We start from the raw sequence: 10,704 nt of genomic DNA on the forward strand, positions 1-10,704 counted from the left end.
ACAAAACATATCAGTTGATTCCAGAAAAAGGAAGTGTGGTTCTGCCTTGCTCGACCGATCGAGAATTAGGCTAGAACCGATTGAAAATCAAAGGTCCAGTTTTTCTGCAATATTTTTAAACAGGTCCAAGCACACGAAAATGTTTAGGTTTTCATCTAAACTTCTCTAAATATAAAAGGGAAACTCTAGCCATGTTTTGAATACTTTTGGAAGGCTTGTGTGTTACTCTTTGTGAGATTTGAGAGGTATTGTACCTTCTAACTACACAAGAATCTACCGGAGCCAAAATTACAATCAAGCATTGGTAGAACATAGTTGCTGTATCAAGATCATTATTGACGATGATCTGAAACTTTTGAGTGGGATCTCAAAGTCACAAGAAAGGTAGCTTGTGTTGGTGTAAGTCCAAGAGGAGAAGGAGTCCGTGGATTCGGAACTTGCATGTGGTCATGTTAGTATGTTACTATTGGAGGTAGCAATAGATTTAGGGTTAAATCTGATTGTAAAAACTTCAATTCTCTTAGAGTGGATTTACTTTACCTTGAAGATAGCTAGATCAAATCCTCACCAAGTTTTTACCTTGAAACAATTTGTTTCATCGGTTTTCCTAGGTCATCATATTGTGGTGTTATTTATTTTCCTTTGCTTTGCGTGATATGATATTTGTGCTTAACCTAGATTTGAATAATTAATCTAAATAATCACTTGGTTAATATATTAGGTTAAACAATCTGCTTTAAGGGGTCTAAACGAACAAACAATATCTACTAATTCTTTGCAGTAAGTAACAATTTAAGACCTTTTGAGATAATTGTTCACGAAAAATAATCTACAAGTGCACAGAATCATAACAAGTAGTAAAGTGTTTTTAGAAAACGAATATCGAACCCATAGGGCCATAGGGATTAACTGTGTTATTGAATACCAAAATTCACTAAATTAATTACTATTTAGAAAATTGAAAATAAATGGAATGTTCTACTATCTGAATTAAATTAAACTATTTAATAAAAATAAATTTACAAATAAAAAGAATTAACAAAGCGTAAAAATCTAACAGTATAAAAATATAATAAGAATGGGTCTAGAGCAGTTGATTTCACCTAACAAATCCCACACAATTTATTCTTCCTAATTATTAAATTCTAATAATCTCCCCGTTGATGATTAAATAGTATTCAATATCTTCTCTCGAATAATATCAAAAATATCTTCAACTAACAATTCCATATCTCTATGCAAATTTAATTAATTGGAGACTCATTACGTACTTTGAATTTTCTTAAAAATCACACTAATCGCGGTAAAGCATCTCTACTTTCACTCAACTAATGGTGTTTAATTCAAAAACTAAAATAACAAATCACATCTCGGTCTGATTGTCATTCAATTGATCAATCAATAATTCGTAAAAAGAAACATTAAGCATTAAGAATAAGAATTAAACACTCAATCATGGAAATATTAAAAATAAAATAACTCAGAATATAAATTGTGTGTTCATTGCTAGACTACATCAATGCTCTAGAAAATAAAATTTAGTTCATAATAAAATTGAAAAGAAAACAAATAAAACTTATGTCTTTTATGGGAATTGGTTGATCAACATGAAGTGGCGCCCCTTTGTCCTCAGAAAGACTCCAAAGAAAAATTTTCAAATGCGGCACACCCTTTTCCTCTCAGGTTTCTCCTCCCTCTTTTTTCCCTAAAGAGCCTTTAAATAGGTCAGGAATCCTATTTCCGTTTGGAGAAAATCCCAGATTTTTAGGCTTCACTTAACTGACAATTTTGGCCCATTTAGCTTCAGAATTCGGACTTTTGGTAAACTACAAAGTTGTAGCCCTTTAATTTAACGTTCGAGCTCAACTTGAATCATCTCGATTGGACATCTGAGCCCAAAGTTATGCTGAAAATACTAACTGATGTGCAGGCTGGAATCCTAATCCGAATTGGACTTGGATTTGGTGCAACTTTCCTTTGATTCCTTGCTCCAATTGGACTTGAATTTAATTGGGTTGGTCTTCTCTTGAATTCATGCCTAGTTGGATGTAATTTGACTTGATTCAATTGGCCTAGCCCCACTTTGCATGTAAAGCCCTTGTTGATTAATCTGAAATCTTCTCATTCCTTCAAAGTACAAATAAATAGATAAATATAAATAAAAATCAAATCAAATCAAAAGAAATAAAGGAAAACTAGCAATTTTAATAAATAAGAGGATGATAAAAATCATGTAAAAATTACACTTATCAAATTCCCCCAAACTTAAACTTTGCTAGTCCTCGAGCAAAGAAAGAAAAAAAAAAAAAAAAAAAAAAAAAAAAAAAAAAGAACAAAAAAAAAAAGATTTGCTTCATAAATTTTTTTAAAAAATTCTTCTTGCCTCAAAGATCTGCAGAAAGCTTATAATTCAAAGGAGTCATTCCAAATTAATCAAGTCCAAAAGTTAATTCAAAACTCAACTCCATCGCATTATCATTCTCACTTCATCATTAGCTTCCCGGATAGTTTTTTGCAAACAAGTAAATAAGTACGGATCTCTAAAAACTCCAAAAGCTTGCTTTTTAAATCACTCTCCACTAATATAAAACAAAATATTTCCCAGGATCAATAGGTCTTTATTAGGCTTGTGATGTATGGCTATACTGAGGGCTATAAAGAAAAGATAAGATTTAAGCAAATATATAACTCTCACTTCTAAAATATAATTTTTCTCAATCCTTTGAATATCTCAAAATACCTCTCTTCATCAAAATTTTTTATATTTTTTTATATATTTTTTTTACTTACTTCAAGTCGTCACTTATCTTTTGATGTGAATGCAGGCATTTGTGATGGATGCACCTAGTTACTCAACAAGTCACAAACTTGAAGTGCTTTTGCATACTCATATTTCAAGTTACAGTTTGACATAAGTGTAAACATTGGCAATGAATACCCCTAGTTACTAAGCAACTCAAAACATTGGAGTAAATGGAACTTCGTACAATTTTTTTTTTTTTTTATACAAACGCTCATATATCTTCTCTTTTCTTCAACCCAGTGTAAGAATAGATCAGTTGGGTAACTAGAGATAAAGATAATAAAGAGGTAAGCTTGAAAGGCTCAATCAATTCAAAGAATGCCTAAATCACTTCCCAAGTAATATTCTGTATAATTCAACAAGTTCTAGAATAAGTAGAGACCATCCAAATTTACAAAATTCACATAAAATTTCTCTAGGTATGCACAATGATTAATGATCATATCAAATTAAGCAAGATCAAGTAAAGAATTAACACTGGACTTAAGCAATGAGAATGATTCCTAAAAATTATAAGAATTTTCAACCTTATTCTTATCATAGGCAATTTTTCTTTCATTTTTTTTTTGAAATATTAAAAATAAAATCCCTTCCCCCAAACTTAAATTTCACATTGTCCTCAATGGGAAAAAGGAAGAAAAACTAAATAAAAGAATGAGAAAGGAGAAGAGAGGCTCCCCTGATTTTTATTGAATATTTTTCCTTGAGATGCAGCTGTGTACTCGTTGAAGATTTGTTTGGTCTCTTTATTCCTACAAAATGAAAGAAAAACAATAAGGTAAAGAGAAAAATAAAAATAAATAAATAAATAAATAAATAAAAAATAAAAACATAAACATAAAAATAAAAAACTTGGGTTTCCTCCCAAAAGCGCTTTATTTAATCTCTGTCCTAAAACAGCCCCTATAGCATAATCATTGGCATCACACATTAATTCAAACAGTAAATTCCAATCCAGTGACAAAATTATAGGTGCTGAAATTAATTCCTTTTTCAGTGTTTCAAAAGCATGCAAGCATTCATCAAAAAATTCAAATCGAGTGTTTTTAATCAACAACTTGCAAAGAGGTTTAGTAATTTGGGAAAAATCCTTAATAAACCTTCTGTAGAATCCGGCGTGTCCCAAGAAACTTCTCACTCCCTTCACATTGGTTGGTGGTGGGAGTTTTTCGATCACTTCTATTTTGCTCTGTCGACTTCAATTCCATTAGAGGAAATTCGGTGGCCCAACACTATCCCTTCCTCTACCATGAAGTGGCATTTTTCCCAATTCAATACTAAATTTGTCTCCTTGCATCTCTGCAAAACTGAAGATAAGTTAGACAAACAATTATCAAAAGAATATCCAAAGACAGAGAAGTCATCCATGAAGACTTCTAAAAAATTTTCCACCATGTACGAGAAGATGGACATCATGCACTTTGAAATGTGGCTAGTGCATTGCATAGGCCAAAAGGCATCCACCTATATGCAAATGTTCCATATGGACAAGTAAAAGTGGTCTTCTCTTGATCTTCAGGCGCGATGGCTATTTGATTATAACTAGAGTATCCATCCAGAAAACAGTAATAAGCATGCCCTGCAAGTGTTTCTAGCATTTAATCAATAAAAGGTAAAGGAAAATGATCTTTCTGAGTTGCATCATTAAGTCTTCTGTAATCTATGCTTATTCGCCATCTCGTGACTGTCCTTGTTGGTAAAAGTTCATTATTATCATTTTTGATCACAGATATTCCACCTTTTTTTTCAAACGACTTGTACTAGACTTACCCATGCGCTGTCCGAGATAGGATAAATAATTCCGGCATCTAATAGCTTCAGCACTTCTTTATGCACCACTTCTTGCATTGATGGATTCAATCTTCTCTGGGGTTGGACAATCGGCTTATATTTATCCTCCATTAAAATCTTGTGTGTGCAAATTGATGGACTAATTCCTTTGATGTCAGAGATGGTCCAACCCAAAGCCTTTTTGTGTTCCCGCAAGATTCTCAGCAACTTTTCCTCCTCTACATCACTCAAAGAACTGTTAATAATAACTGGAAAAGTAAAGTCTTGGCCTAAGAAAGCGTACCTTAAATTTGATAGAAGCAGTTTGAGCTCAAGTTTAGGTGGTTCCTGTGGTGGAGATGTTGGCTAACATGATTTTAAGTCTTCCACTTTTGGTTGCATTGAAGGAGGAAAGAGTGGTGTAGCCTCCAAATATCTTTCACACTCTTTGACTTCTTCATCTTTGAATTTAACAAGTGTAGAGCGAGTAAGACATACCTCAAGTGGTAACTTTAGAAAATCAATTGCATAAGTCTCATCGGCCATGATCACGTCTCGGTCACTTATTTGAAAACAAGAATGTGTCTCGAAAGGAAATTTCATAGGCTTAAATACATCAAAAGTGACCTCATCTTCTCTGACCCTTAAAACAAGTTTTCCTTGCTGGACATCAATTAAGGTTCTCCCCGTCGCAAGGAAAGGTCGACCCAATATCAAAGGGATCTCCTCATCCTCATCCATATCAAGGACAATGAAGTCAGCCGAGAAGATGAACTTGTCAACTTTTACTAATACGTCCTCAATGACTCCTCTTGGATATTTAATAGATCTATCCGCCAATTGTAAAGAGATAGTGGTCGGCTTTACTTCTCCAAGACCCAATTTCCTGAAAACAGAGAGAGGCATTAGATTAATACTTGCCCTTAAATCACATAAAGCTCTATCAAAATAAGATTTTCCTATAGTGCAAGGGATAGTGAAACTCCCCGGATCTTTCAACTTAGGCAGTAATTTCTTTTGTAAGATTGCACTACTCTCCTCTGTCAGCATTACTATTTCATGCTCCTCCAATTTCCGCTTCTTTGATATAATATCCTTAAAAAATTTAACATATTTAGGCATTTGTTCCAAAGCTTCAATGAGAGGAATATTAATATGCAATTGCTTAAATATACTTAAAAATTTAGAAAACTGATCATCCACATTATTTTTTCTTAATCTTTGTGGAAAAGGAATTGGTGGATCATAAATTGAAGGAGAATAAGTCTCAAAAGTAACTTCCCTGGATCTTTTGGATTTTGAAGCTTTTTCATTCTCCTTAATCTTCTCAGCTTGCTCCACTTCTTTCATATCTGACTCGGCTTCCTTCATCTTTGACTCCTCATTATCTACAGCTTCATCTTGTTTGGCATTTGTTACTTTTGGCTCCTTATATGTTCGTCCACTTCTCAATGATATTGCCTTTACATATTCTTTCGGATTGGTGACAATGTTGCTTGGCAAAGTTCCTGCAGTTCTTTCTGTGAGCATGCTTGAGAGCTGACCGATTTGCACCTCAAGATTATGGATTGAAGCTGAGTTGTTTTGGATCACCACGTCTATCTTCTGTATGTACTGCATGAACATGTCCTCAAGTGTCGACTTCTTCTGTTGCTATGGAAATTGTTGAGGTGGTTTAGCCTGCCCTTGTTTATTGCTCCATGAGAAGTTGGGGTGATTCCTCCATCCAGGATTGTACGTGTTCGAGTATGGATTATTTTGACGTTGAAAATTTGACATGTAATTTGCTTGTCCATAACTTGATTGGGCAAAAGGATTTCCCACTTGGCAGTCAGGACTTGAATGATTTCCTGAACAATGATCACAAACAACATTAGTTTGAATAGCATTAACATTCATTTTACCTAGTTGTTGAGACAAAGTTGCCATTTGTGCCGCCAATGAGGTAATAGAATCAAGTTCTAAAACTATAGCTGTCTTTCTTGGCATTGCTCTTTCTGTAGGCCATTGATAGTTGTTGGATGCCAATTCTTCCAGAAGTTCATAGGTTGCCTCATGAGTTTTACTCATTAAAGCTCCACCAGCTGCTGCATCTACCATAGATCTGTTTGTAGCTCCTTGACCATTGTAGAATGTTTGCACTTGAAGCCATGCTGGAAGGTCATGATGAGGACACCTTCGCAATAATTCTTTGTACCTCTCCCATGCTTCATATAATGATTCACCCTCAAATTGGATGAATGTGGTGATATCATTCCTTAGCTTTGCTGTCTTTGCAGGAGGGAAATATTTTGCTAAAAATTTTTGTGCCAACTCCTCCCATGTAGTAATGATGCCATGTGGTAAAGAATTCAACCAAACTTTTGCTTTATCCCTAAGTGAGAAGGGAAAAAGCCTTAGTCGAATCGCATCATCTGTCACTTTGTTATGTTTAAAAATATGACAAAATCTCCAAGAAATTCGCAATATAGACATTAGGATCCTTTTGTGACAGCCCCCCGAACTGGACAGTCTGCTGTATCATCTGAATGATGGCCAGCTTGATCTCAAAATTATTGGCTTGTATGGCTAGCCTCCTTATGCTCGATGTAGCTCCATTTACCGAGGGCATAGCATAATCTCTTAACGCCTTTTGCTCTTGATCGGCCATATTAGATAAAGATGTGTTGGCCTCTTTCTTCTTTTCTTTCTTGAGCTGACGTAGGTTCTTTTAATTTTAGGATCAAAGAGTGTCTGCTCTAATTTAAATCGAGGCATGCACTTCTAATTCCTGAAAAGAAAGAAAACAAACTCAGATGCACCTAATTAATTTTTTTTTATTAAATAAAATAAAATCCAATGTAGTAAATATCTAGCTAGTATCAATATCAATAACAAATAGTTAATCCCCAGCAATGGCACCAAAAACTTGTTCGCGAAAAATAATCTGCAAGCGCACAGAATCGTAACAAGTAGTAAAGTGTTTTTAGAAAACGAATGTCGAACCCATAGGGATTAACTATGTTATTGAATACCAAAATTCACTAAATTAATTACTATTTGGAAAATCAAAAATAAATGGAATGTTCTACTATCTGAATTAAATTAAACTATTTAATAAAAATAAATTTACGAATAAAAAGAATTAACAAAGCGTAAAAATCTAACAGTGTAAAAATATAATAAGAATGGATCTAGAGCAGTTGATTTCACCTAACAAATCCCACACAATTTATTCTTCCTAATTATTAAATTCTAATAATCTCCCGTTGATGATTAAAAATTCCTTAAGTATTCAATATCTTCTCTCAAATAATATAAAAAATATCTTCAACTAACAATTCCATATCTCTATGCGAATTTAATTAATTGAAGACTCATTACGTACTTTGAATTTTCTTAAAAATTACACTAATTGCAGTAAAGCATCTCTACTTTCGCTCAACTAATGGTGTTTAATTCTAGAACTAAAATAACAAATCACCTCTCGGGCTCATTGTCATTCAATTGATCAATCAATAATTCGTAAAAAGAAATATTAAGCATTAAGAATAAGAATTAAACACTCAATCATGGAAATATTAAAAATAAAATAACTCATAATATAAATTGTGTGTTCATTGCTAGACTACATCAACGCTCTAGAAAATAAAATTTAGTTCATAATAAAATTGAAAATAAAACAAATAAAACTTATGTCTTTCACGGGAATTGGTTGATCAACATGAAGTGGCGCCCCTTTGTCCTCAGAAAGACTCCAAAGAAAATTCTTCAAATGCGGCACACCCTTTTCCTCTCGGGTTTCTCCTCCCTCTTTTTTCCCTAAAGAGCCTTTAAATAGGTCAAGGAATCCTATTCCCGTTTGGAGAAAATCCCAGATTTTTAGGCTTCACTTAACCGACTATTTTGGCCCATTTAGCTTCAGAATTCGGACTTTTGGTAAAAAGTTGTAGCCCTTTAAGTTAACTTTCCAGCCCAAATTGAATCATCTTGATTGGACATCTGAGCCCAAAGTTATACTGAAAATACTAACTGATGTGCAGGCTAGAATCCTAATTTGAATTGGACTTGGATTTGGAGCAAATTTCCTTTGATTCCTTGCTCCAATTGGACTTGAATTTAATTGGGCTGGTCTTCTCTTGAATTCATGCCTTGCTGGATGTAAGTTGACTTGATTCAATTGGCCTAGCCCCACTTTGCATGTAAAGCCCTTGTTGATTAATCTGAAATATTCTCATTCCTTCAAAGCACAAATGAATAGATAAATATAAATAAAAATCAAATCAAATCAAAAGAAATAAAGGAAAACTAGCAATTTTAATAAATAAGAGGATGATAAAAATCATGAAAAAATTACACTTATCAATAATAATACAAAGGAAAAATTAGATAAAACCAAGAAAACAATGTTAATTGAGTTAGTCATTTTATGGCTGCCATTAACCAGATGAACACCAAAACAACTAAGGCCTTTTATAACATATTTTTTTTGATACACCGATACTTAGGGTGGGGTAGATTAAAACCTTGGATGTCATAGTTGGAAAACTAGAAAGTGTCAACGAATTGATCTACAAAACTCATGGTTTTTCTTTAATAATTTAATTATGCAGTATTTTGGTTTTAAAATAATTTTTGGATGACTAGACTTTGAAGCTATTTATTATGAAAAAAAAATTATATTAGATTTTCAGTATATTCTAATTTGAATTATAGTGTCCAGTTGGTTTATGGATTTGGAATATGCATTTAAAAAAAATTTGCTACACCATATGAAAAGAATTTTCAGACTCAATTCTACATTTCTACATTGTATCTCTCTAGTTATTCATTCCAATTTTGACCAGCCAAAACCTTTTCAATAGTTAATGAAAAATATTTGGGATGATATTTATTGTTAGTCTAATTTCCTTAGTTCGAGGACTGAAACGGACCAAACGGATTGAAATGGACCAAATAAACTGAAGTAAAACAAAATGAACCGAGTTGGACGGAAATGGACTGAAGTGAATCATAATGGGCCGAAGTGAACCAAGATGGACCAAAGTAGACTAAATTGACCAAATTGAACCAAAACTAAGGGTGTGCAGTGAACCCTTCAACCTGTTAAAACCGACTTGATCCAACCTAACCAGGTGGCTTGGGTCGGTTTTTAAGGGTTGGTGGGTTGGGTTGGGTTATGAAAATTTTGTTAACATTGGCTCAAGTTGGGTTCGGGTCATAAGATTCACAAATCCGCCTAACCTAACCCAACCCACCCATATTTAATATATTTAAATTTTTAAAAAATATATTGTACAATTTTTTATTTACTTTTTTGCCCCTTTTCCTAAATAAAACCCAAACTCTAAGTTCTCCTCATATGGTTTGTGTTTTTATGGTATTATGCTCATGATTATTTGGTTATGAATTTACTCTTATTTGTAGTCGTGTTGTTCTAATGTCCAACCCAACCTGATAATGTGGGTTGGGTTGGGTTGAAAAAACTTCTCAACTTGACCTATGTACACCCCTTTATATATATATATATATATATATATATATATATATATATATATATAAATTTATAGACAAGAACACCAGAGTATAAAATTACAAATCTTTAAATATATTTATTCAGCCGAAAACATAAATTAAAAAAAAAAAAAGTAATGCTAAAACCACAAATAATTTTACAAACTTTTGATGTGATTTGGTACACCTAACCTTTTTAAAAAGTCAAAATACATGTTAGATTAAAAGCACTAAAATTTTCATTAAAAAAAAGCACTAAAATTTTATGAGACAACACTAAAATTTACCGACGTATTGTCTAATCTATTAACGAAATGTTGCCCACCTGTGGCCTTGCCATTAGCCTAACACCATTTAACCTAAAAGTGCAAAAGAGACTGAATCAAAACACTGAATCTTATAGAAACAAACCTGCCTTAGAACCTTCACCCTCTCTGATTTTGGTCCACTCCAATCAAGATCAACACGTGAAATTAGTTCATACTCTAACATTACCAAATCATATAATCAGTCGTTTCATTTGATAATCGCATAGTTTCTCTCTATCATAAAGGGAGTTATATTCTTTCCATGTTAATAGGTTATATTTCTGACACATTAAACATGATCTCGTAGTGGTCGGTTGGTTCTTGTCTTTT

The 10,704-nt window shown here is 33.2% G+C and overlaps 1 protein-coding gene and 1 non-coding gene across 2 annotated transcripts; one reads left to right on the top strand and one right to left on the bottom strand.

Annotated features, from left to right (window-relative positions):
* Positions 1–4,939: 4,939 nt before the first annotated feature.
* On the bottom strand, positions 4,940–6,199 carry LOC126719401 (uncharacterized). Its single transcript, XM_050421959.1, has one exon. The coding sequence runs from the start codon at positions 6,197–6,199 to the stop codon at positions 4,940–4,942; it is 1,260 nt and encodes a 419-aa protein (XP_050277916.1).
* Positions 6,200–6,731: 532 nt separating this feature from the next.
* On the top strand, positions 6,732–6,838 carry LOC126720170 (small nucleolar RNA R71). The gene has a single exon (XR_007653319.1). It is a non-coding gene; the product is annotated as a small nucleolar RNA R71 (small nucleolar RNA).
* The last annotated feature ends 3,866 nt before the right edge of the window (positions 6,839–10,704 follow it).

The sequence above is a fragment of the Quercus robur genome, chromosome 3 (assembly GCF_932294415.1).
Source record: "Quercus robur chromosome 3, dhQueRobu3.1, whole genome shotgun sequence".
Taxonomy (NCBI): domain Eukaryota; kingdom Viridiplantae; phylum Streptophyta; class Magnoliopsida; order Fagales; family Fagaceae; genus Quercus; species Quercus robur.